Below are 26,964 nucleotides of genomic sequence, written 5' to 3'. Positions count from 1 at the left end.
TTATTAATTTTTACAGTCTACTGGTTTGGACTCTTATTTTGAAGGAAGAAAAGCGTTACACAGAAGTAGAAGATCCACAGGGTCGTCGCTAGTCAACACAGCCACAAAGTCATACATTCCGACCTATTTCTACATTTTCTCTTCTAAAATCTAATTTTAAGCCTAAACTTAACCACACGGCTAACATTATGTCTAACCATAATCTTAAATTAAGACCAAAAATGATTTTGTTTTTATGATTTTTGAACGATTTTTGAACAAAAGCCAATTTTGAGTTAGTGGCTGTGCTATTTAGTAGAAACCGATCCACAGAAGGGGAAAAAAGCGTAACCCAGAAGTGCTTCATTGGTGGTGTAACATCATAAACAAGCCGTGCTTTCATCGAAGTTGCTAGCTAGTTAGTCGTCTGGTCGCCAGATATGCTTTCTAAAACGATTGGTTGATGTAAGGTATGAATTGTAGCGTTTTAACTGACGTTTCCATCCATTGACCCAAGAATGGACGGGCCGCCTGTATGCTAGCTAACATGCTAACGTTAGCTAGCATTTCCTTGAGAGTCGATAGGATTGCTTGATATGTTTTTTTACGGTTACCGGCTGGCATAGACAAACCAACAGTGTGACTGAAATAACTGTTTCTGCCCCAGCATTTGTTCATAACGTCACTGTGCTGTAGAAGAGGAATCTGTTTTGTATTTTACTAGTCCATTTGGCTAGCTAGTTAGCTACCCAAGGCCAGATAGGTATTACGTTTAGGGAAAGCGGCCATCATCATAATCATCATGGCCAGTATTGACGTGAGCACAAGCAAAGATGGACCTGTCAACGGGCACACGTCATGGGCTTGCAAATCACAGGAGCGCCAATTCTCTGACATCCTTCTCCCAGTAGAGTCAAGTAACAACACTGACATCAGTCAGATCGACAGAGACACACCAAACGGGTAAGACACCTTGTTTATCATCTTCTCCACTGACAGACATTCCCATACCACAGTGACCTCGTCAACCTTTAAATGACCACACCTAAACGGTTTATGCATGCCTTAACTCAAATCGAAACGTTCCAGGAAGCCCCAGACTGTCATAGCTAGCTATCTAGACTAACTTCCACTCTCTAGAATAGTTACAGCACTGATATTAAAATCCTTGATTTTCTTAATAAAAATACTGCTACCCTTTGACATTTTGATCTCTCTCTTGTTTGTCCTCAGGTGTGTTCCAGTGCTCCTGGAGCAGTTAGAGGAGGGGTCTCCGTGTGTCATCACCCTGTGCTGTGCACCCCACTGCCCTGCCCTCATCACCAGCCTGCTGGTGACCAGCGAGGCCCGCACAATCGAGGTCTACTCCCAGGCTGGGGACTACTGTGGCACCTGTCGCGGGGAAAGAGACCCCAACACACAGCCTGACAGGTGTGTATGTATGGATATATATATATAATAGTCATTTACAACATTAACAATGTCTACACTGTATTTCTGGTCAATTTGATGTTGTTGTAATGGACAAAAAAAAGACTTTTCTTTCAAAAACAAGGACATTTCTAAGTGACTTAGAAAGCAGCTAAGTGAAATTCTATTATTGCAATTCTGTTACTGGGTGTAAATTTATTTCACTATAGATCAGTAACCCACTTTATTTTTTTAAAGTTAAGCTGTCATGTCATAGCTGACACACCATTCTTTCTGCAGACATTTTTTAAACTTAATCCAGAGCAGATATTTACGTTTTTGGGAAGCGTGGTCACATAAAAAAACGGACAGATTTGACAGAAATTCTGTTACCAAACTTTGCATCTGCATAGTTTGTCCAGTAAATGTTTTTTTAATAAACATTTCTGAGTAAATTATTAAAAGCATTCCTTGTGCATAGAGTTGTATGGTTTTGTTAAACTTAGAAATTCATGTTTTTTGTTTGGCATACATTTTAAAGCAAAAAATGGGTACAGTATCATAATTGGGTGTAATGTGGTACGTCCTCTCTCTGCTTTTCAGTGCAGAGAGAGGACCCTTCTACAGGAAACACTTAATATTGGAGTCCCCTGCTGCATCATGTGAGGTGAAGGTATGCATGTCAACCACAGCTTTCAAATCAACAGTAGTGTCTGTTACTACTTCAGTCCCGTTCCTGTTTATTCTCTACTAGCACAAAGCAATGTCTCTGTGAACATGAAATCCATTGACTCATCCCCTTTACCTGTCTAGTTAGGATTATTATGGGTGGTGCCCTTTCTTGGGCTAACCTCTGCGTTTTCTCAGCTGCTGTCTCTTGGTGGGCGAGGGAGCGTGGCTGTGGCTCGGGTCGTGATGGGCCTACAGACACTGACGCCTGTGGACTGCTCTCTGAGCCTGGGGCCCAGCATCGACATGCTCCGTGTGCAGTCCATGGTGGAGGAGATGGGTGCCAGCCTCTCACCGGGGGCCCAGAGCCTCATGAACATGGTCCAGTTTCAGCAGAAGGTGGGTTCTCCGCTGACGTCAAAGCATCACAGTCACCAATACAAGTCAATAGAAACCTCAGTGGAAAATTACGCAGTCCGAAATTACACAGGAGACACTGGCTCTATTGTATTGTGTTGTGTTGTATTGTTCATTCTTCTACCCACCAAGATGGCTGTCAGATAGCGAGAAGCTCAAGACTAGTGAACAGAGAACACAGAAGACAATCGCTGTATTGTATGGTAAATCAAGCTCTTTGGTATTTTTTTCCAGAACAAAGCTGACTCACTGAGTGCGTTTCTGCCCCTCCTCATGAGCAGTGGGGCTCTCTCTGCTCTTGCTAAAGTAACGAACGGACCCTCTTCAGCTCCAGCTGACATTCAACACCCCTCAGTCAACACTAGCCTCCAGCCAGACGAGATGTCTGACTCTGCCTCCTCAGATCCATGGCCCCAGTCTCGTGCAGCCTGCGATACTCACACCGGCCTGGCAGACATGATGTCACCCTTTCTTAACGGCCAGCCAGGAGGACGGAGGCCATGCATCAGCCCAGACTTGCTCCCTATGCTGCAGAGTGTGTGTGGGCAGGTGACGCAGCTCCGCATCGAGGATGCCTCAAAGACATCCAACGGCCCGCGGTGAGTATGATGACTGGTGGTGGGTCTAACTACAATGTAAAACTCCCTCTGAATGTTTACATGGTGTGGTTGGAGTAGAATGGCGTCCAGATGTTGTGGTTAGGAGTCAAGTGGATGGAGGATGTCAGGGCTGACCATGTCTGTCTGGGTTTGGTAATGGGTTTGGTAATGGTTCTGGTAATGGGTTTGGTAATGGTTCTGGTAATGGTTCTGGTGGCATTGTGGTGTGTCTGTTTATGTTCCAGGAAATGTCTGAGTATGGTTTGTCTGTATGACCATACAGGTCTTGTTGTCAGGGAAAACTCCCGGTCCAGTGAAACCTGTGAGGATAGCGAGGATATGTTCAAGGGCAATGTTATCATGGGAGGGTGACAGCACCAAAGGGAGGTACTTTAATTCTTATGAAAACCTATTCTGTGATGGATCGTCTTGCAGGCAGGAGCATGCATGCTGCAGAGGGCTGGAGCAGGTTCTGGAGAGATGTCTGGGCGAGATGGAGAGGAGGCTGATGGAACACATGGACCAGAGACTGGATGCCATGCAGCTGCGCCTGGAAACGGCCTTACTGCAGACCCTGGCCCTTCCCCTTAACCACCTCAAGACCACAGCACCCACGCCTGACCAGCCTCAGGCCCTGCACTAACTCCATCCCAACTCCGGCCTCTAACCAAGCCACAGCCCCTGCCTCATCCCCTACCCCAGCCCCCATTGACTCTAACCCATTGCATTGGCTCCAGCCCCTACCTTATTCCCAGCCCTAGCCCCCACTGACTCCAGCCCCTACCTTATCCCCAGCCCCATGCACAGCCCCTACACTGGCTGCGACCAATAACCCGCACCCAATAACCCGCACCCAATAACCCAACTCCCCAGAGACAAGCTGCTTATTTTACTGTAGTTTTACCACTTGTGCACGTTTGTAAAATAATGTCTGACTGTTGTAAATTTGACTCCCTTTCATATTCTGTGTATTAACAGACTGGTTTAAATAACTGCACTGTATGATCAAGAGTGAAAATAAATCTATTTATACTGTAACAAAACTACAGAATATGTTTATTATTTTTTGTGCAAGGGTAAAAGAAAATAAGAATCTAACACAACCTGCTCTCCAGTCCACACCTGCTAAACATATTCATTCCTCTGTAATGTAAAACATGAAATGTTTATGTTGGTAAAGGAGAAGCACTAGGTGGAGCCGTTGGTTTGGTGTCTTTGGTAGGACTCCATTGCTGCATCCTTGAACAGGTCACCACACCCTGGGCTGATCTTTCTGGGAAAAGCTCAGCTGACTAAATATTTGAAGGATTATGTGAAACATGAATTTACCAGAATGATGTGCTGGATGTTTGGCGTGGATTACAGTACCAGCTAAATCAATAAATAACTATGTCTGAGAACAATCATCCTTTGTATAAATCATGATCATGCATCAAACTGGATRGAAACAGTCGAATCCCACTGGGCACAGACACAGTAAAACATTTAGTGGCAGAGACACCATGTGACGGCTGCCACTGCCTGCTTTAACAACCCTGGATGATGTCTGTCTGTGTTGTCCTCACTCCTGATCATTCTACATAAATCCATTGGGCCAGGTTACAGAGTGGGCCAGTGTTTTCCTCCAGGATCTGTAGACTAGACATGTATACTTCAGACCGCTTCGAACTACAGCGCCGTAGGTCAGTGCTGGTTGACTGGACCCGGCCAGGCAGAAGTAGGGCACAGCTTCCTGTAAGCAAAGGGCAGGTCCTAGTATGCTCACTAAGAAAAGCATGTAGTGGTACCAACTGTATCAACGCTATCCAACTGCTGGTGCTGCTACTCTGCATGGCAATGAAGGGAACTAATCAAAACCTGTTGTATTAGGATCTTTATGAAGTGTAAAGTAGTGGGAAAAAATCAACACAGCAGTACTGTAGCCTACTATGTCTGTGTGCTCTTGGAAATTAATACTCTATTTGTAACATACAGATTAGGGCCTGTATGTCACAGAGTAGGAGTGTTGCTCTAGGATCAGTTTAGCCTTTTAGATGTGTGACCATGTTGCGGCATTGACAGGTGGGACCTGATCCTAGGCCAGTACTCAGAGGCTGAGCCCAGAGCAATCAATATTTTAATGATTTGAATACAACAGTGAAAGAATGGCCTCGGGCCTGTCAGTAAGAAACCCTTCTCAGATCGACATAATTCAGATTTATTGTACTGTTAGTTTTAATATTGCAGATAGATTGTATTGTTAGTTAGCACAACGTATTCTCATTTGGCCCCAGCCCGACACTGATATTAACCTGGATGGATGAGTCATCCAGTAAACTAGTCTCTATTATTAATACATGTTCATCACATCCTTAGCGTTCATCTACACTGTAACTGTAGCCTTTCAGGGGGTAGTCTACATCCCCACTAACACATGGGAATTACATTAACATCAGATCACTTAGTTTGACTAATGGGACATTTACAGTATTTCTAGAAACCTTGAGCTTATCCTTCACAGTACATTAACCAAACATTTCATCGATGAGGCCTCTGTAACTGATGTCACACGGTGTTTGCGTCCCAAATTGCACCCTGTTCCCTATATCGCGCACTACTTTTGACCATATCCCTAAGGGCCCTGGTTAAAAGCAGTGCACACAACATAGGGAATGGGGTGCCATTTGGGACGTTTGAAAGGTAAGAGTGAGGTCATGTTTTCTATCTAGGTTTTGAACCCAAAGAACATGTAACGGAAAGGATACTGTCGATTATTACGTATTATACAACGGGTGGGTCTAATCCTGAATGCTGACTGGTTGAAACTGCATTCCAGACGGTGTCTATTCCACAAGTTAACGTAATGGATCCTTCCCTATATATAAATCACCTCATACTGTGGCTCATTCACATGATACTTAATGTCGCACCCTAAGCAGTTCGCTGAGGATATATGGATGACCATAATAAAATGTAAGAGATGACCAATGGCTTGAGAGATGACCTAATTCTGTCTGTGTCTTTCCTTTACTGCAAATCAAATCAAATGTTATTGGTCGCGTACACAGATTTGCAGATGTTATCCCAGGTGCAGCTAAATGCTTGTGTTTTTAGCTTCAACAGTGCAGTAATACCTAGCAATACAAATACAATACACACATAATCCAGAAAAATGTAGAAATGAAGAAATATCAGAACGAGCAATGTCAGAGACCGAAATATATACAGTATATACACTCAGTGTACAAAACATTAGGGACATCTTCATAATATTGAGTCCCCCCCCTTTTGTCCCCGGAACAGCCTCAATTTGTCAGGGCATGGACTCTACAAGGTGTTGAAAGCGTTCCACAAGGATGCTGGCCCATATTGACTCCAATGCTTCCCACAGTTTTGTCAAATTGTCTGGATGTCCTTTGGGTGGTGGACCCATTCTTGATACACACAGGAAACTGTTGAGCATGAAAAACCCAGCAGCGTTGCAGTTCTTCACACACTCAAACCAGTGCGCCTGGCACCTACTACCAAACCCCGTTCAAAGGCACTTAAATATTTGTCTTGCCCATTCACCCTCTGAATGGCAAACGTACACAATAACCCGTCTCCGCCCGTTAATTTACACTGATTGAAATGGATTTAAGTGACATCAATAAGGGATCATAGCTTTCACCTGGATTCACCGGGTCAGTCTATGTTGTGGAAAGAGCAGGTGGTCTTAATGTTTAGTACACTCAGTGTATATATATATATATATATAAACACCTACTCATTCAAGGGTTTTTCTTTATTTTTACTATTTTCAACATCGCAGAATAATAGTGAAGACATCATAACTATGAAATAACGCATATGGAATCATGTAGTAACCAAAAAAGTTTTAAACAAATTAAAATAGATTTTATATTTTATATTATTCAAATAGCCACCCTTTGCCTTGATGACAGCTTTGCACACGCTTGGCATTCTCTCCACCAGCTTCACCTGGAATGCTTTTCCAACAGTCTTGAAGGAGTTCCCACATAAAACTTTTGACCGGTAGTGTGTATATATATACCTGCAAGTTCCTGGACATTTCTGTGGAGAATGGCCCTAGCCCTAGCCCTCCGATCAAACAGGTCCCAGACGTGCTCAATAGGATTGAGATCCGGGCTCTTCGCTGGCCATGGTAGAACACTGACATTCCTGTCTTGCAGGAAATCATGCACAAAATGAGTAGTATGGCTGGTGGCATTGTCATGCTGGAGGGTCATGTCAGGATGAGCCTGCAGGAAGGGTACCACATGAGGGAGGAGGATGTCTTTCCTGTATCGCACAGCGTTGAGATTGCCTGCAATGACAACAAGCTCTGAGATGCTGTGACACACCGCCCCAGACCATGACAGACCATCCACCTCCAAATCGATCCCGCTCCAGAGTACAGGCCTCAGTGTAAAGCTCATTCTTTCGWCGATAAACGCAAATCCGACCATCACCCCTGGTGAGACAAAACCACGACTCGTCAGTGAAAGCACTTTTTGCCAGTACTGTCTGGTCCAGCAACGGTGGGTTTGTGCCCATAGGCGACGTTGTTGCCGGTGATGTCTGGTGAGGACCTTCCTTACAACAGGCCTACAAGCCCTCAGTCAAGCCTCTCTCAGCCTATTGCACAGTCTGAGCACTGATGGAGGGATTGTGCGTTCCTGGTCTAACTGGGGTAGTTATTGTTGCCATTCTGTACCTGTCCTGCAGGTGTGATGTTTGGATGTACCGATCCTGTGCAGGTGTTGTTACACGTGGTCTGCCACTGCGAGGACGATCAGCTGTCCGTCCTGTCTCCCTGTAACGCTGTCTTAGAAGTCTCACAGTACGGACATTGCAATTTATTGCCCTGGCCACATCTGCAGTCCTCATGCCTCCTTGCAGCATGCCTAAGGCACGTTCACGCAGATGAGCAGGGACCCTGAGCATCTTTCTTTGAGCACGTCTGGGACCTTTTGGATCGGAGGGTGAGGGCTAGGTCCATTCCCCCCAGAAATGTCCGGGAACTTGCAGGTGCCTTGGTGGAAGAGTGGGGTAACATCTCACAGCAAGAACTGGCAAATCTGGTGCAGTCCATGCACTGCAGTACTTAATGCAGCTGGTGGCCACACCAGATATTGACTGTTACTTTTGATTTTGACCCCCCCTTTGTTCAGGGACACATTGTTCAATTTCTGTTAGTCACATGTCTATGGAACTTGTTCAGTGTATGTCTCAGTTGTTGAATCTTGTTATGTTCATACAAATATTTACACGTTAAGTTTGCTGAAAATAAACGCAGTTGACAGTGAGGACGCTTTTTTTGCTGAGTTTATGATCCAAACCATAACCATGCCATGGTCATAGTCCCAGTCTGTGCATAGAGCAGCCAAGCTGGATGTGTACACTGGCCTTTACTAGATGTGTATAGTTCAACCATCAACATTCATGCAGTCAGCGTTAGGATTTTCATATCAGTAAGGAACACCACTTTTTTAAAAACCATTTTATTCCCTCTGTGAAATTGTGGTCAAAACATACCAAGAGAAATACAATTAAAAAACATCAACAATATCAACAACAAACCAGATTAAGGACACCCTTCACTTCTTCTCTCTGACTGAGGAGGGTTCTCTGTGCAAGGATGTTAATAGAGTATAAAAACAAACGTGATGGCAATAATCAGTTTCAATGAGTGTGGAAGTATCTTTTTGACTCATACATGAGGACAAATAATAAAATAAAAAACTAGCAGGGGTGCTAAAATCTGTCTTTATTAACCTGGACATATTTGAGCTCCCAGAGGGTTAGGTGTGGGCCTCACAGACCTCTGTAGTTTGAGGGTAGTGGAGGGGGGGAGACACTAGTAGTTACAGGTTCTAAGGTAGGGTGTGGCTCCAGACACACCCGGTTTAAGGTCCGTGATTTTCAACACTGAGAACCAGCTCGTGGTTGCTGAGAAGTCAAGGGTCAATCTCCTCTGGGACGACGGTGAGCATGATGTCCTCGTTCCCCCGCCGGACCACCATCCGCAGCGTGTCTTCCCTCTTGATGGAGCTGCTGACGTCACTGGCCGAGGTGATTCGCTGGCTGTTGATGGTGATTATGACATCACTCTCCTGCAGGCCACCTCTGTGGAGGAGAGAGGGGGGAATGTAGCAAAAAAGAAATGCGCTTTACTGATAAAGTACGTTAGGCTCTATAAGCAGTGTACCATTAGATCTCTCATTCCACAGAATATAAATATAGCCTCTTTATTTGAGAGAAGGGAGTTTTCCCCATTCCAAAAAAAGCTAAATGAACTTACAGAGGCAGTAACATTCTTGTTTGACACTGTGAGAAACTAAATCTGACCATGGTCTCTGAAAAATCTAAGACCATTTTGCTAACCTTGGTACCACAAACCCCACCAGACAAAAAGAAAGCTATTCATTTCCTTGAGTGGGAGACCACCGCCTCAGCACAAATAATTTTATGTGGCCACAAAAAATATACAGAGTGCATTCTGTAGGAATGAATAACCTTCTGTAGATAGACTGCTCTATCATGCTGTTTATGTGGTCATGAAATGCTAATTCATTGTGCTATGAGGCCAGTCTAATTTTAAGAGTAGACGACAATGAACTCTTAGCAACCTTTATGAGAGGGATGGAGACTTTGCCAAATACCAAATGAATCATTAAATTCTCCTGTCCTAATCTAAGGTCGAGGACTTTAACTGTTCTGTTTTCAGTACACTCTTAGAAAAAAGGGTTCCAAAAGGGTTGTAGGAGAACCCTTTTTGGTCCAGGTAGAACCCTTTTGGGTTCCACGTAGAACCCATTCTTCAAAGGGTTCTCCTATGGGGACAGCCCGAAGAACCCTTTCAGGTTCTAGATACTACTTACGTCTCAGCTGGTGTTTTTGGGATGACCTCGATGACATATGCCCCTGAGGTAACATCGGGGAAGTCTGATTGTCTCTCCTTCAGCTCCTTTGCAAGCCTATGGGAAAGGAACCAATGAAAACAGAGATGTGTTTAATGTAACGCAGGTATGTGGAAGAATTTAATTCACAAGATGAACCAGGCTGGCTGAAACTTACATTGGTGTGAGAGTCATCATCCTCACACCGATATATTTCTTACTTGTTGATAATTTCCCTAAAGAAAAGAGGATAAATGCTGCATTAGCATGCACATGGTGATAAACATTGACAATTCAATATGCAGTACCTGGTCAAAACCATTAAACTTTAGATAGGTCTGGCACAATAATCGGGGGGGGCAGGACTGAGTTTGGGAAACCCTGGTCTAACCGACAATAACCGTAAACTTAAAAATAAATGGCCAAAATCGTCTTAATACATGCATTTTAAGAGGGGGAGATTATATATATATATTTTTTTAAACTTTATTTTCAAGTAGATACAACTAACCCAATAGCAGTTTTGTTTATTTTATTTGTACTTATTTATTTTATACATGAAGAGGGTAAAGTTGGTTTTATGAGCAGAACGGCAAGGTCAAAATATAGATATTTTTAAAACAGGGGTTTCACCAAACCTGAGTTATATTCATTAGGTATGTCATTGGTAATTTTCAAAGATGCATTCATTTATGATGCATCACAAGCTCAAAACAATTGTTGAAAAAAATGACAACTATGACAATAACCGTGGTCATTTGCGTGACAATTTATCGTTAGCTCAAAATTCCATAATCGTCACAGCCCTACCTTTAGATTGGTAATCTGTACCTTTAGATTGCCTGTCATGGGACTCTGCCAGGAACTGACGGATCTTGTCTGAGGGGATGGCGAAGGAGATTCCTGCTGTCACCTTCAGTGTGTTGATCCCAATCACCTCTCCGTCCTGAAGACAGAAACAACACACATTATTCAAATACATCCTCCAGATTTGTCATAGATGTACAATGAAAGGCCCAGTGCAGTTAAAAACATGATTTCCTGTGTTTTATATATATTTCCACACTATGAGGTTGGAATAACACTGTGAAATTGCGAAAATTATGATAATGCCCTTATGGTTTAAAAAGCTGTTTGAAAAGACCGCCTGAAATTTCAGCCTGTTTTGGTGGGATGGAGTTTTGGCCTACCTTGTGACATCACCAGGTGGCAAATTAGTTAGCAGACCAATAAGAAAGAGACTTCCAAACCTCTCTGCCAATAGCAGCAGATTTTCAGCTTTCCCCTCCCCACTCAGACCACTCCCAGACCGTTTTAGCTAAATTCTTGCTTGAGAAATTGCTCGTTGCTAAGAAGCTATTTTAGTATATTTTTGACCATTTGAACTGAAAACAATCAGAGTAAGGTACTTCATTGTTACCCAGAAATGATTTGATACTGAGATAAAAACGGCTGAAWTGAACCTTCAAGACCATTCTGAAAGATGTAATTCTTATCAATAAGAAATGATATCTTACCAGATTGACCAGGGGTCCGCCAGAGTTCCCATACTGAAAAGGAACAACATTCAGGTTAAAGGGATGATCAGATGGCATATCTACAGCTCCTTCGTGTGTAACGAGGCAAATAAGGGGGAGCTACTGTTGTGTGTTCCACAACTAAATGCCTTGAACTGACAGCTGTGTTCCACAACAACATTTTCCACAACTAAATATCCACAACTAAATGTTCCACAACTAAATGCCCTGCACTGACAGCTGTGTTCCACAACTAAATGTTCCACAACTAAATGCCTTGAACTGACAGCTGTGTTCACAACGAAATGTTCCACAACGAATGCCCTGCACTGACAGCTGTGTTCCACAACACTAAATGTTCCACAACTAATGCTTGAACTGACAGCTGTGTTCCCAACTAAATGTTCCACAACTAAATGCCTTGCACTGACAGCTGTGTTCCACAACTAAATGTTCCACAACTAAATGCCTTGAACTGACAGCTGTGTTCCACAACGAAATGTTCCACAACTAAATGCCCTGCACTGACAGCTGTGTTCCACAACTAAATGTTCCACAACAAATGCCTTGACTGACAGCTGTGTTCCACAACTAAATGTTCACAACTAAATGCCTTGAACTGACAGCTGTGTTCCACAACAAATGTTCCACAACAAATGCCTGCACTGACAGCTGTGTTCCACAAACGAAATTTGTTCACAACACTAAATGCCCTGCACTGACAGCTGTGTTCCACAACTAAATGTTCCACAACTAAATGCCTTGCACTGACAGCTGTGTTCCACAACGAATGTTTCACAACTAAATGCCCTGCACTGACAGCTGTGTTCCCAACTAAATGTTCCACAACTAAATGCCTTGAACTGACAGCTGTGTTCACAACTAAATGTTCCACAACTAAATGCCTTGACTGACAGCTGTGTTCCACAACGAAATGTTCCACAACTAAATGCCCTGCACTGACAGCTGTGTTCAACTAATGTTCCACAACGAAATGCCCTGCACTGACAGCTGTGTTCCACAACTAAATGTTCCACAACTAAATGCCTTGAACTGACACTGGTTCCACAACGAAATGTTCACAACGAAATGCCTGCACTGACAGCTGTGTTCCACAACTAAATGTTCCACAACTAAATGCCTTGAACTGACAGCTGTGTTCCACAACGAAATGTTCCACAACTAAATGCCTTGCAACTGACAGCTTGTTCCACAGCTAAATGTTCCACAACTAAATGCCTTGAACTGACAGCTGTGTTCCACAACTAATGTTCACACTAAATGCCTTGACTGACAGCTGTGTTCCACAACTAAATGTTTCCACAACTAAATGCCTTGCACTGACAGCTGTGTTCCAACTAAATGTTCCACAACTAAATGCCCTGCACTGACAGCTGTGTTCCACACTAAATGTTCACAACTAATGCCTTGAACCTGACAGCTGTGTTCCACAACGAAATGTTCCACAACGAAATGCCACCTAAATGCTGCACTGACAGCTGTGTTCCAACAACTAAATGTTCACACAATCCATAAATGCTTGAGACTGACAGCTGTGTTCACACAACGAAATGTTCCACAACTAACTGTTTTCAAACTACAGCCTTGAACTGACAGCTGTGTTCCACAACTAAAATGTCCACAACTAAATGCCTGCACTGACAGCTGTGTTTCCAACTAATGTTCCACACCTAAATGGCTTGACAACTGACGCTGTGTTCCACTAACGTAAATGTACGCAGCAACTAAATGTTCCACAACTAAAATAAAAAAAAAAAAAAAAAAAAAAAAAAAAAATAAAAAAACAAAAAAAAAAAAAAAAAAAAAAAAAAAAAAAATTAAAAAAAAAAAAAACAAAAAAAAAAAAAAAAAAAAAAACAAAAAAAAAAACCACAAATAAAAAAAAAAAAAAAAAAAAAAAAAAAAAAAAAAAAAAAAAAAAAATATTGGCCTGCCTGACAGCTGTGTTCCACAACTAAATATCCACAACTAAATGTTCTACAACTAAATGCCTTGAACTGACAGCTGTGTTCCACAACTAAATATCCACAACTAAATGCCCTGCACTGACAGCTGTGTTCCACAACTAAATATCCACGACTAAATGTTCCACAACTAAATGTTCCACAACTAAAYGCCCTGCACTGACAGCTGTGTTCCCCAACTACATKTTTCACAAATAACTGTTCCACAACTAAATGCCCTGTGTGACAGCTGCTTGTGTGTGTGTGCTGATGATGTGGATGTATCACTCACGTTGATGATAGCGTCCGTCTGGATGTAGTCCATATCAGAGTTCCTCAGGCCCAGCTCCTTGCCTCCTCTCTGGGTGGTGCTGACGATACCTGTGGTGACCGTGTTCTGCAGGGAGAAGGGGCTGCCGATGGCCACCACAAACTCCCCAGGCCTGAGGTCAGCTGAACGACCCAGCAGCAGCACCGGCAGCTTCATCTAAACACAGAGACACAGGACTCAGATCAGTCAAGATGTGTATTCTATAGAGGGCATTCTGAACAGAAACAGTTGGCATGAAGATACAGTACTAGTTGTAGCTACAGTACATTCAGTATCTACGGTAACAAGACCACCCCTCTTTTGAGACATGCCGGAAGTGCCTTTGTTACATCCTGTTTGTTTATGCACGACGGGCGCCAGTTGAACAACAAACATATGGGGGTCAACATAGCGTTCCGTAAATCTACTGAGAGGAAGTGACGATATGGCCTGACGTCTGCATACTCTGCATGCTTTATGAAATGATATCAAGGCAATGATTTGCCACTTCATCCATCTCACTGACACAATCTACAATAGACAAAATCCATCAACAATGACAGGAGAATGGATAAGAGTTATACAGTTGTCACTATGGCTGGGTTACACCAGACCTAGATATTAATAGGACGGGACAGGGCAGGGGGGGCAGGATGTGGTGATGGGTCATGGGGATACAGCCACAGGTATATGGGGAGAGGAACCATTGGCCCCCTACCCTGSGCTCAGTGCTCCAGGAATCCAGACCTGACATCCAGGCCATACACAGGAATAGCAGGCTGCTCCCTGGCTRACAGCCCTAAGCACTCTACCAGATGGGCTGGAAATGGGATAAACTGACACATTCCAGGAAGRCGGTCAGGTGGATGGAATGGGACAGACTGGGAGGAAGGGCTTTTGGCACACAGTGTCAGTGTGTCTGTCTGCCATCCAGCAGTCAGCAGGTTATCTGTCACACTGGTCGCTCAAGATCCACTGCGAAATTAGACGTCTGTCCAGGTAAGGAGGAGATTACTTTAAAACTGGCCACTAAGGGCAACAATGAGCGCTATTGTACATTGAGCGCTATTGAGCGCTATTGTACATTACATAACCCAAGTAGGCTTGGGTTATGCTAGAGTGTTGCAGAACTTAACCATTCAGAATGAATGCCTAAACCTTCAAAACGTCTGATTCTGCAGTATGGGGTATTGTGTGTAGATTGATGAGGGGGGRAAAAACAATTGAATCAATTTTAGAATAAGGCTGTAACGTAACAAAATGTGGRAAAAGGGGTCTGAATACTTTCTGAATGCACTGTAGATCAGAACAATAGAACAGCCCAAGCTACTGAAAAGATTTCTCAAGTCAGGATTAGGAGGAAAACCTCTGGAGGAATACCTCTGGAGGAAAACAACTCCTGTACAGCACAGTACTCTGTATACTACTTCCAGCACCTGGAGCACATCACTCTAGTCTAGTGAGATAAGGACATGGGCTTGAGTGACCCAGTTTTCTCTGGGCAGTGAGAGGCAGGCAGTTTTTTGCATTCCATGGTATTGTACTCACAGATGCATTATCAGATCACCCGTCTCCCAGTAACAACTCTGCCCCCTCTACCCTCTTCCACCCTCCTCTTCCATCCACCTCCAACCTCCTCTACCCCCCTCTTCCATCCACCTCCACCCTCCTCTTCCATCCCCCTCCAACCTCCTCTACCCTCCTCTTCCATCCACCTGCACCCTTCTCTACCGCGCCTGCCACCCCGTGCCTGCTTGCCATCCAGCCTCCACCTTCCTCTACTCCTCTTCGAATCCACTCCACCCGCTCTACCCCTTCCACCCTCCTCTTCAGATCCACCTGCCACCTCCTCTACCCTCCTCTTCCTCCACCTCCCCACCCTTCTCTACCTCACCTCGCTCTTCCATCCACCTCCACCCTCCTCTAGCCCCGATCCCATCCGCGTCCACCTCTCTCTACCTCCACCTCCACCCTCTGCTTCCCACCTCCGACCTCTCCCTTCCATCCTACAATACTAAATAAGCTAAAGTAAAAAATTAAAAAGTGCAAATAAAGACATAACAAAAGAGGCTAAATACAGGGGTACCTCCGGGCAGAGGTCAGTGTGTGGCGGTGCAGGTTAGTCGAGGTAGTTTGTACACGTGACTATGCATAGATAATAAACAGCGAGTAGCAGCAGTGTAAAAAAAAAAAGGGGGGAAGAGGGTCAATATAAATAGTCCGGGTGGCCATTTGATTAAAACAGAAACTTCATCGGTGCTCGGTTTCTGCAAGGATGCAGGGCAGTGAAACTAGTCTCGCTTTGTCTGTCCTTGAGTGTGTCTCGATGTAACAGGATCTTAGACTTGATGMAATGATGCATCCTAACGTTCCCTTGACTTTCCAGTTTCCATTGCGCTCCTAAGCTAATAGGATACCTTGTCAGCTCTCAGTGACTGGGATGATATTTGCTGCTGAGCCCTCTGATACAGTGCCAGTGTGGAACGGTGAGAGACAGGCCTGTGTGTGACAGTGGAAATGACCAGACTGTCAGAGAGGTAAACATCAGGGGGGAACGGGGGGGATAATGGGTGCAGAGGGGAGTGTCAGACCTGGCAGCCGTATGCAGGAAGGATCCACTACTCAGGGCTGCTGTCTGTTGCTGCTAGAGTGATTGACGAGGCACCTGTTGGCACAGTGTGTGTGTGTGCGTGCCTGTCTGCTTGTGTGTGTGTCAGCTTGGTCTGTGTGTACCTGAGTCAATAGGGACTGAACAGTCAGATCACCAAGAGAGTTAGACTTGTTTGCTCAGTACTGATAAATGCTGAAATATAATTTAAAAAATAAAATATACTGTATATCATACACAAGAGGACTGTGACTGCCAATAAAAGCAGTGTCTTATACACACACAATAAATCCAGAGCTAGATGAGAAATTATAATGTCCAGTGTCAAATTGTTTGCAGACATCCAAATTAGTCCATTTGAGAAGCAGCTTGTGTTTCCATTTGGGATGAACAACACTGTAAAGGTATCAACAGATTCACCAGTCTGTATTCAAGGCCAATCACACATGCTTATGGAAAACCTCATCTTCTACTGCTACGGTCTCCTGCCAGGAAAGAGGGCACCTTACTTTTTCTCCCTCACTTCTCATTAATAACCTTTAGCCGTGGGCGCACACACACACACACATACAATATTCTGTCTCTGCTTCCATATGGACCGGCAGAGACCATCTGGCCTGCTGAGGAGTGACAGACTCCATCCTAGCTGGAGGGGTGCTCTCCTCTTATCTACGAACATAGACAGGGCTCTAACTCCCCTAGCTCCACAATAAGATAAGGTGCAGGCCAGGCAGCAGGCTGTTAGCCAGCCTGCCAGCTTAGTGGAGTCTGCCACTAGCACAGTCARTGTAGTCAGCTCAGCTRTCCCCATTGAGACCATGTCTGTGCCTCGATCTAGGTTGGGCAAAACTAAACATGGCGGTGTTCACCTTAGCAATCTCACTGGAATAAAGACCTCCTCCATTCCTGTCATTATTGAAAGAGATTGTGAAATCTCACATCTCAAAATAGGGCTACTTAATGTCAGATCTCTCACTTCCACGGAAGTTAAAGTCAATGAACTAATCACTGATCATAATCTTGATGTGATTGGCCTGACTGAAACATGGCTCACACTAGTGACCACATTCCCCTCGCATCCCGCAAAGGCAGAGAGGTGTTGCTAACATTCACAATAGCAAATTTCAATTTTTGAGCTTCTAGTCATGAAGTCTATGCAGCCTACTCAATCACTTTTTATAGCTACTGTTTACAGGCCTCCTGGGCCATATACAGTGTTTCTCACCGAGTTCCCTGAATTCCTATCGGACCTTGTAGCCATGGCAGATAATATTCACACTTTTGGTGACTTTAACATTCACATGGAAAAGTCCACAGTCCCACTCCAAAATGCTTTCGGAGCCATCATCCACTCAGTGGGTTTTGTCCAACATGTCTCACTGCCACAGTCATACTCTGGACCTAGTTTTGTCCCGTTGAATAAATGTTGTGGATCTTAATGTTTTTCCTCATAATCCTGGACTATGGGACCACCATTTTATTATGTTTGCAATCGCAACAAATAATCTGCTCAGACYCCAACCAAGGAKCATCAAAAGCCGTGCTATAAATTCTTGGACAACCCAAAGATTCCTAGATGCCCTTCCAGACTCCCTCCACCTACCCAAGGATGTCAGAGTACAAAATCAGTTAATCACCTAACTGAGGAACTAAATGTAACCTTGCGCAATACCCTAGATGCAGTCGCACCCCTAAAATCAAAAAACATTTGTCATAAGAAACTAGCTCCCTGGTAAACAGAAAATACCCGAGCTCTGAAGCAAGCTTCCAGAAAATTGGAACGGAAATGGCGCTACACCAAACTGGAAGTCTTCCGACTAGCTTGGAAAGACAGTACTGTGCAGTATCGAAGAGCCCTCACTGCTGCTCGATCATCCTATTTTTCAACTTAATTGAGGAAAATAAGAACAATCCAACATGTATTTTTGATACTGTCGCAAAGCTAACTAAAAAGCAGCATTTCCCAAGAGAGGATGGCTTTCACTTCAGCAGTGATAAATTCATGGATTTCTTTGACGAAAAGATCATGATCATTAGAAAGCAAGTTACGGACTTTAAATCTGCGTATTCCTCCAAAGCTCAGCTGTCCTGAGTCTACAAAACACTGCCAGGACCTAGGATCAAGGGAGACACTCAAGTTTTTTAATACTATATCTTTTGACACATTGATGAAAATAATCATTGCCTCCAAACCTTCAAGCTGCATACTGGACCCTATTCCAACTAAACTACTGAAAGAGCTGCTTCTTGTGCTTGGCCCTTCTACGTTGAACATAATAAACAGCTCTCTATCCACCGGATGTGTACCAAACTCATTAAAAGTGGCAGTAATAAATCCTCTCTTGAAAAAGCCAAACCTTGACCCAGAAAATATAAAATAACTATCAGCCTATATCGAATCTCCCATTCCTCTCAACATTTAAAAAAAAAAGCTGTTGCGCAGCAACTCACTGCCCTTCTGAAGACAAACAATGTAAACGAAACGCTTCAGTCTGGTTTTAGACCCCATCATAGCACTGAGACTGCACTTGTGAAGGTGGTAAATTACCTTTTAATGGCCTCAGACCGAGACTCTGCATCGGTCCTCGTGCTCCTTGACATTAGTGCTGCTTTTGATACCACTGATCACCACATTGTTTTGGAGATTGGAAACCCAAATTGGTCTACACGGACAAGTTCTTGCCTGGTGTAGATCTTATCTGTCGGAAAGATATCAGTTTGTCTCTGTAGATGGTTTGTCCTCTGACATATCAACTGTAAATTTCGGTGTTCCTCAAGGCTCCGTTTTAGGACCACTATTGTTTTCACTATATATTTTACATCTTGGTGATGCCATTCGGAAACATAATGTTAACTTTCACTGCTATGCGGACAACACACAGCTGTACATTTCGATGAAACATGGTGAAGCCCCAGAATTGCCCTCCCTGGAAGCCTGTGATTCAGACATAAGGAAGTGGATGGCGGCAAATGTTCTACTTTTAAACAGAGATGCTAGTTCTAGGTCCCAAGAAACAACGAGATCTTCTGTTGAATCTGACAATTAATCTTGATGGTTGTACAGTCGTCTCAAATAAAACTGAAGGACCTCGGCGTTACTCTGGACCCTGATCTCTCTTTTGACGAACATATCRAGACTGTTTCAAGGACAGCTTTTTTCCATCTACGTAACATTGCAAAAATCTGAAACTTTCTGTCCAAAAATAATGCAGAAAAATGTATCCATGCTTTTGTCACTTCTAGGTTAGACTACTGCAATGCTCTACTTTCCGGCTACCCGGATAAAGCACCAAATAAACTTCAGCTAGTGCTAAACACGGCTGCTAGAATCTTGCCTAGAACCCCAAAAAATTATCATATTACTCCAGTGTTAGCCTCTCTACACTGGATTCCTGTTAAGGCTAGGGCTTATTTCAAGGTTTTACTGCTAACCTACAAAGCATTACATGGGCTTGCTCCTACCTATCTTTCCGATTTGGTCCTGCCGTACATACCTACACGTACACTACTGTCACAAGACGCAGGCCTCCTTACTGTCCATAGMATTTCTAAGCAAACAGCTGGAGGCAGGGCTTTCTCCTATAGAGCTCCATTTTTATGGAATGGTCTGCCTACCCATGTGAGAGACGCAGACTTGGTCTCGACCTTTAAGTCTTTATTGAAGACTCATCTCTTCTGTAGGTTCTATGATTGAGTGTAGTCTGGCCCAGGAGTGTGAAAGTGAACGGAAAGGCACTGGAGCAACGAACCGCCCTTGCTGTCTCTGCCTGGCTGGTTCCCCTCTCTCCACTGGGATTCTCAAACCCTATTACAGGGGCTGAGTCACTGGCTTATTGGTGCTCTTCCATACCATCCCTAGGAGGGGTGCGCCACTTGAGTGGGTTGAGTCACTGACGTGATTTTCCTGTCCGGGTTGGCGCCCACCCCTTGCGTTCGTGCCGTGGGGGAGATCTTCGTGGGCTACACTCGGCCTTGTCTCAGGATGGTAAGTTGGTGGTTGTAGATATCCCTCTAGTGGTGTGGGGGCTGTGCTTTGGCAAAGTGGGTGGGGTTATATCCTGCCTGTTTGGCCCTGTCTGGGGGTATCGTCGGACGGGGCCACAGTGTCTCCCGACCCCTCCTGTCTCAGCCTCCAGTATTTATGCTGCAATAGTTTGTGTCTGGGGGATAGGGCAGTCTGTTATATCTGGAGTATTTCTCCTGTCTTATCCGGTGTCCTGTGTGAATTTAAGTATGCTCTCTCTAATTCTCTCGCTCTCTTTTTTTTGTCTCTCTTTTTCTTCCTAGGTTCCGGCCCTTCTAGGGAGTTTTTCCGAGCCACCGTGCTTCTACACCTGCATTGCTTGCTGTTTGGGGTTTTAGGCTGGGTTTCTGTACAGCTCTTTGTGACATCAGCTGATGTAAGAAGGGCTTTATAAATACATTTGATTGATTGATTGATTGTATCTGTTCAGGCCACAGCTGAGTGTACAGACCCACAAATACCTATTCCACTTCCTGTAGTGTAACAACCCTTCCTGTCCCCCAGGCCAGAGTTGCTCTTCACATTGAGATACTCTAGCATTCAAACATGGTGAGAAAATACGATCGAAGTCTCTCATAACTCTAAACCTATAAGTGTACGATATAATATTGGGAAAAGACCGATAACACCATAGCCAAGTTGGCTTTTCTGAAGGCAAGGAATTGCATTTGGTGACATTTTCCGTGTCTCTACAATCGTTTGAGTCCACAGGATCCGTGACTGTGACTGACCTGGACATTCCTAAGGGGTCACCCTGGTTTGGCTATCTTCTGTCTGAGGAAAGACAAATGGGAAAATGGGCTAACTTTGAGAAATGGGGCCATTGGACTTGAGAATGTGTTTTCTTTGGCTGGTTCCTTTCTGGCACTGGCCATAGCAAGTATGAGCATCTGAAGTGATTCACCATTTCCCTCTCTGTTGATGTGGTCTTTCTGCACCAGCTTTAAACGGATGACAAATGCCCTCTGAGGCTGCTGAAAAGGGGAAAGGATGAGATAAAGACTAACACACACGTGTATATATATAACCCATTCCAATAAAGGCTAATCAAACCCAGATTTTGACAAGAATGTCAATGTTCAGTCCAGGCAGAAGGGGAAGCTTGTGACTGGCTGTTCTTAGATCAGGGACAAGCTCAGTAAATCATACTCAAACCCTCAGACTAATGGATTACGTTTTCAGGACCTGATTCTGGGCCAGTTAGCCAGCCCTGGGTCATGGGGCTCCTTCTCAGAGCTCTACTGGTTGTTACAGTGGACTTAACAGTTCTAGACAAACTTACCATGTCACTTTCTTTCCGGTTATTAAGAGATATAGCAAATCTATGCAGACAGAAGTAATGTCGGTTACTGAGAACGACACACATTGCCTCCTTCTTTCCAACCATTAGGAATTGGAAATACATCGTATCCCAGAGATTTATAATCGGGGATGTCCCTGAGGGAGCAAAAATAACATAATTCAGAGCCAAGAAAGAAACACAAGCCTGGGAATGCCGGCGGAGACATATATTGTCTTTCATCTCTGTTCTGCAACACTWGAGTGTGACTCTCTTTTGTCTAACAGACTCCAGTCCAGTTTACTTTTCTCCAATTGAATAACACATATGTTGCAAATGTACTCTTAAGTAACAGAGTGCAGGCTTGGACCTAGTTTGGATATGTCTTACTGCACGTCATGAAAGAATGCAAGGATGAGTGATGACTTTGTTGATGCGAGGTAGCGTCTCTCCACTTAGAAAATTCCATCTCTCTTTGTAATCTTGTTTGATTGGCACAAATCGACTAGGTGGATCAAACCACAGGTATGAAGGGTCTACCTATGGGCTGGGATGGGCCGGCTCCTTCTCTGCTCTTTGGTTTTGGATTAGTCATGGAACATAAAAAATGCAACATCTGCTGGATGGAGAGAGCGCTGAATGGTAGAGTTTAAACATCTGTTTCGTTTACCTAACGCTTGTTTACTCTATCCAAATGTTTGGATTGATTCACCTCCATCAGTGCGGGGGTGTTGAGACGACTCTGTCTCCGTCAAGAAGATTCAACAACATTTCTCAATTGGGTCTTCAGACCGAATCCTAACTTGATGTCTGTCAAATCTAATTGAGACCAGATTAATGTGAAAACTAGTTGCGTAACGCACGCAAATGCCAAGTTATAATTCAGGCTATCATTGTCAACAGTAGCAGTGTAAAAGATGGTTAACTCGGACGACAGAGTTAGGCAGCATCTCTTTACTGATCAGTAGAAACAAGTTCTTCATGGCCTTATCTGACATTAATGCAGACAGTATCAAGCCTCCACCTGTGAACCAAATGGTGCCAGGACCTTCCTCTTTACAGTACATCTGACTACTCCAACAACCTTCATAAAAACTGGTCTTAAGAGGGGAATTGGACAGCGGTACTTTGATAGATTGGAAGAAGTTGTATACCACGTACTACTACTGTAAAATATATCTCAAGGCAGTTCATTCAGTGTGACGGGGTAATGTGTAACGGATGTGAAATGGCTATCTAGTTAGCGGTGGTGCGCGCTAATAGCCTTTCAAATCGGTGACGTCACTTGCTCTGAGACCTTGAAGTAGTGGTTCCCCTTGCTCTGCAAGGGCCACGGCTTTTGTGGAGCGATGGGTAACGATGCTTCGTGGGTGACTGTTGTTGATGTGTGCAGAGGGTCCCTGGTTCGCGGCCGGGTCGGGGCGAGGGGACGGACGTAAAGTTAAACTGTTACAAATGCCCTCCAGATTGTGGTTATAGCACAATTGGGGACCTTATCCTCCTGTATGCAGGAAGCATGGCTCCAGGAAAATGTTCTGTACTGTTCAGATCCAGGAGAATGAAAAGGTCAGCTGAGGTCCCCTTCACTGACTTTTCAATGTAGATGCTTTATTAACGAGCATGTAAACAATGGATTCTTATGGATGCAGTAACAGCTCTTTTCCATCATCCACGCTTTGGCGGCATTGAGGGAATATAATCAATGGTCCTTTGTGCCCATAGAATCCATGTTGGATGACAACCAAATCTAGACTCAGCTGTGTTTCTGCTGAACAAACACCGCACAGACTGGAATCTTTTAGAATAGCAAGAGAGCATAATATTGGTTTAGGTGTCTCGCATAAGACTGAGATACGACAGGTCTGTGTATGTGTAAACTGTCTTCCAATGGCACAGCACATCAGTTCACAACACGAACTACATAAAAACCCAGCCACCACAACACAGAGCCCCAGCCAGAAAAACAATGGCTTCTCTTGTTGTGTGGACTGTGATTAACTATGGCGCTCCTGTGGTTTGACAGAACTGTACATAGCGTTGGCATGTGACTCATCCATAGGTAGTCACTTAGTGACACTTCAAGATGGACACATTTCCCCAACCAGTATCTATTTGTCCTCGATAGAGAACTGCAACAGCACAACAGGTGTCAAATCTATCATTTTCTATTTTCATTTTCTATTTTCGGCTGGTGTTAAGGCGGCGCTAGTGTCAAACGCACGTTCGTTTGCAATTTCGTTATGTAAAAACTGGCGCCCTAACACCAGATTCGGCAATTTACCTGTTTTATATCAGCTTGCATGCGCTCAGATGGGCGGGTGGAAATATTTGAGATGTGTCCTTAAAAACATGATCCAATGTGCTAATTTCAGGCAGCGTTCATAGAGATATTTAAGACCAACCAAAAGCTGGTTTTAGCGGTATCGCAGTCATGGATTTTGACAGCTGAAACGTAGCCTATCCAGCCGTGACGCACACTACCCTACACAAAGAACAAGAGTAGCCTGACGTGCTTTTGGTGCCTGTATACTTCGTATTTAGAAACATAAAAGACTAACGTTTTCCCCCTTTTATTTGATTAAAAACCAAGCATAGCCTCCTCTCAATTAAGGCTTTTTTTGTCTGCCCAATGCAATCACGTAGTAGTCAAGACTGTCAATAAAGTTTGGCTCCTGAGACCGCTTGGAAATAAATCTTAATCACCAAAGCTTTAATAAAATATCAAGTTTAAGAGGAGTAAAACTTTGAGCTGACATTCCCTTTTTATCTATGCATTGTAGGCAAGCCCACATTATTTTAGCCATGCAGGTCCCGTTTTGGTGTGTGTAAAAGCCTCCATAGTCTATGTTGTTTTAATAGTATATGTCCACGGGGAGAGATTATGGTGCCTGTAAGTGTGACATAGCCTATTTAAAACAAGTTGTTGTTTCGTTTTGTTTAGAATTTGATTATAAATATATGTTCTCTTTTTAGCCCTTATAATTAATTAATTTAATATTGTTTATTGACAACGTTTGGCATGTCCCTGCTCAGCCATAAATCAATTTACAGTAGGCCTAGCCCCTATATCAGTGGGAATTATATTGAAGCCACGCAATTACTTAGAACAATATGGTCTGCAAATGGGTTCAAGTTCATTTATTTAGCAAAGATGGGAAAGGTCTACATTTTGTTAATTTGTTTCTGTAAACCATTTGACTAACCTTGGAATTGATTCCAAGGCAATACATAAAATAACGTGAATACACAACCACATATTTCGCCATGGAACACGTTCTGATTGGCCAGTGAGGGGCCAAGACTCGACAAACTCACAACTTGTTTATTCATCAACCCATTCCTTTCGCGCCAATGCCAGCAAGTGCGCCGACAATGGTGATGGGGAAAATAGCAAAAATATCTCTGACACACCCCTGAACCTATGACCCTACCGTCTGAGCTTACGCTTCGAACGCACCGACAGCATCATTGCATTTTAGTACACCAGAATTCGATTTATTTCCAATGATAAATCCAACGTATGCACCACACCAAACGCACTGCAACTGCCTCTGCAACGGAATGCTGCAAGGCAAACGCAGCGTTTCATTGGAAATGAATGTAATTCTGGTGTACCAAAATGCAATTACGCTGTCAGGTGTGTTCAAAGCGTTAGGTTTGTTAAAATAGAGCCCTATGCACTCTACAAGCTTAATAGCCTTAAACATATTCCCCTCTGATATCAGCTAACGCCCTGCCGATCCAAGCGTTACAATTAGCGAACTTCCTCAGCCAAGTCCTAAGGGCCATAATTATATAGTGTGCAGATAGCATCAGTGAAAATATTAATGCACTCCCGAAAACATGTTTGATCATTGTCAATAAGCTATGCAATGGAGGACTGTAATTCCTGTCACAGAGGATCAGTCATTTACCACTGATTTCCAGGCTTCCTCTAAAGTTCACGGAGACCTAGACATGTACAGGATATATCCCAAGCAATCCATATAATTATAATACAGTCATGTACAACATCTAGTACTTACTTTATCATCAACCATCTAGTTGTTATTATAGTCAATACAAGATCAAATCAAATCCAATTTTATTGGTCACATACACATGGTTAGCAGATGTTAATTCGAGTGTAGCGAAATGCTTGTGCTTCTAGTTCCGACAGTGCAGTAATATCTAACAAGTAATCTAACAATTCCCCAACAACTACAAGATACACACAAATCTAAAGGGGTGAAAGAGAATATGTACATGTCGTAAATGGATGAGCGATGGCCGAGCGGCATAGGCAAGGTGCAATCGATGGTATAAAATACAGTATATACATGTGATATGAGTAATGTAAGATATGCAAACATTATTAAAGTGGCATTATTTAGAGTGATTTGTATAAAGTGACTAGTGGTCCATTTATTAAAGTGGCCAGTTATTGGGTCTCAATGTAGGCAGCAGCCTCTCTGAGTTAGTGATTGCTGTTTAGCAGTCTGATGGCCTTGAGATAGAAGCTGTTTTTCAGTCTCTCAGTTCCAGCTTTGATGCACCTGTACTGACCTTGCCTTCTGGATGGTAGCGGTGTGAACAGGCAGTGGCTTGGGTGGTTGATGTCCTTGATGATCTTTTTGGCCTTCCTGTGACATCGGGTGCTATAGGTGTCATGGAGGGCAGGTAGATTGCCCCCGGGGATGTGTTGTGCAGACCGCATTATCCTCTGGAGAGCCTTGCGGTTGAGGGCGGTGCAGTTGCCGTACCAGGCGGTGATACAGCCCGACAAGATGCTCTCGATTGTGCATCTGTAAAAGTTTTTCAGGGTTTTGGGTGACAAGCCAAATTTCTTCAGCCTCCTGAGGTTGAAGAGGCGCTGTTGCGCCTTCTTCACCACACTGTCTGTGTGGGTGGACCATTTCAGTTTGTCTGTGATGTGTACGCAGAGGAACTTAAAACTTTCCACCTTCTTCACTGCTGTCCCTTCAATGTGGATAGGGGGTGCTCCCTCTGCTGTTTCCTGAAGTCCATGATCCTCTGTTGATGTTGCGTGAGAGGTTGTTTTCCTGACACCACACTCCGAGTGCCCCCACTTTCTCCCTGTAGACTGTCTCGTCATTGTTGGTAATCAAGCCCACTACTGTTGTGTCGTCTGCAAACTTGATGATTGAGTTGGAGGCGTGCATGGCCACACATTCATGGGTGAACAGGGAGTATAGGAAGGGGCTGAGCATGCACTGTTGTAGGGCCCCAGTGTTGAGGGTCAGCGAAGTGGAGATGTTGTTTACTACCTTCACTACCTGGGGGCGGCCCGTCAGAAAGTCCAGGACC

General features: G+C 43.9%; 2 protein-coding genes across 3 annotated transcripts in view; one reads left to right on the top strand and one right to left on the bottom strand.

The window, feature by feature from the left end:
* Positions 1 to 61: 61 nt before the first annotated feature.
* On the top strand, positions 62 to 4,478 carry lg18h10orf88 (linkage group 18 C10orf88 homolog). The gene is made up of 6 exons (XM_024008669.2): positions 62 to 942; positions 1,213 to 1,410; positions 1,993 to 2,062; positions 2,257 to 2,457; positions 2,710 to 3,074; positions 3,510 to 4,478. Exons 1-6 carry the CDS (start codon positions 782 to 784, stop codon positions 3,715 to 3,717), a joined length of 1,203 nt encoding a protein of 400 aa, XP_023864437.1. The 5' UTR covers positions 62 to 781; the 3' UTR covers positions 3,718 to 4,478.
* Positions 4,479 to 8,803: 4,325 nt separating this feature from the next.
* htra1b (HtrA serine peptidase 1b) overlaps positions 8,804 to 26,964 on the bottom strand; it is a 33,532-nt gene continuing 15,371 nt past the window's right edge. The window contains exons 4-9 of one of the 2 annotated variants that reach the window (XM_024008843.2): positions 13,729 to 13,923; positions 11,473 to 11,505; positions 10,766 to 10,901; positions 10,134 to 10,191; positions 9,938 to 10,033; positions 8,804 to 9,182 (exon numbers count right to left, since the gene is read on the bottom strand). In XM_024008843.2, the coding sequence (XP_023864611.1) occupies positions 9,014 to 9,182; positions 9,938 to 10,033; positions 10,134 to 10,191; positions 10,766 to 10,901; positions 11,473 to 11,505; positions 13,729 to 13,923 (687 nt within the window). In that variant the 3' untranslated portion in view covers positions 8,804 to 9,013. The remainder of the gene's footprint in view (positions 9,183 to 9,937; positions 10,034 to 10,133; positions 10,192 to 10,765; positions 10,902 to 11,472; positions 11,506 to 13,728; positions 13,924 to 26,964) is intronic. The other variant, XM_024008844.2, reaches the window with a different exon arrangement.

Source organism: Salvelinus sp. IW2-2015, linkage group LG18, assembly GCF_002910315.2.
Source record: "Salvelinus sp. IW2-2015 linkage group LG18, ASM291031v2, whole genome shotgun sequence".
NCBI classification, from domain to species: domain Eukaryota; kingdom Metazoa; phylum Chordata; class Actinopteri; order Salmoniformes; family Salmonidae; genus Salvelinus; species Salvelinus sp. IW2-2015.
The sequence above is the reverse complement of the archived record's forward strand: the minus strand, read 5'-3'. Positions and strand labels throughout refer to the sequence as shown.

Coding starts and splice junctions, on each gene's coding strand:
- lg18h10orf88 (XM_024008669.2), top strand. CDS start 782: ATGGCCAGTATTGACGTGAGCACAAGCAAAGATGGACCTGTCAACGGG. Junction 2,063..2,256: donor CTGCATCATGTGAGGTGAAG/GTATGCATGTCA, acceptor GCGTTTTCTCAG/CTGCTGTCTCTTGGTGGGCG. Junction 2,458..2,709: donor TGGTCCAGTTTCAGCAGAAG/GTGGGTTCTCCG, acceptor ATTTTTTTCCAG/AACAAAGCTGACTCACTGAG.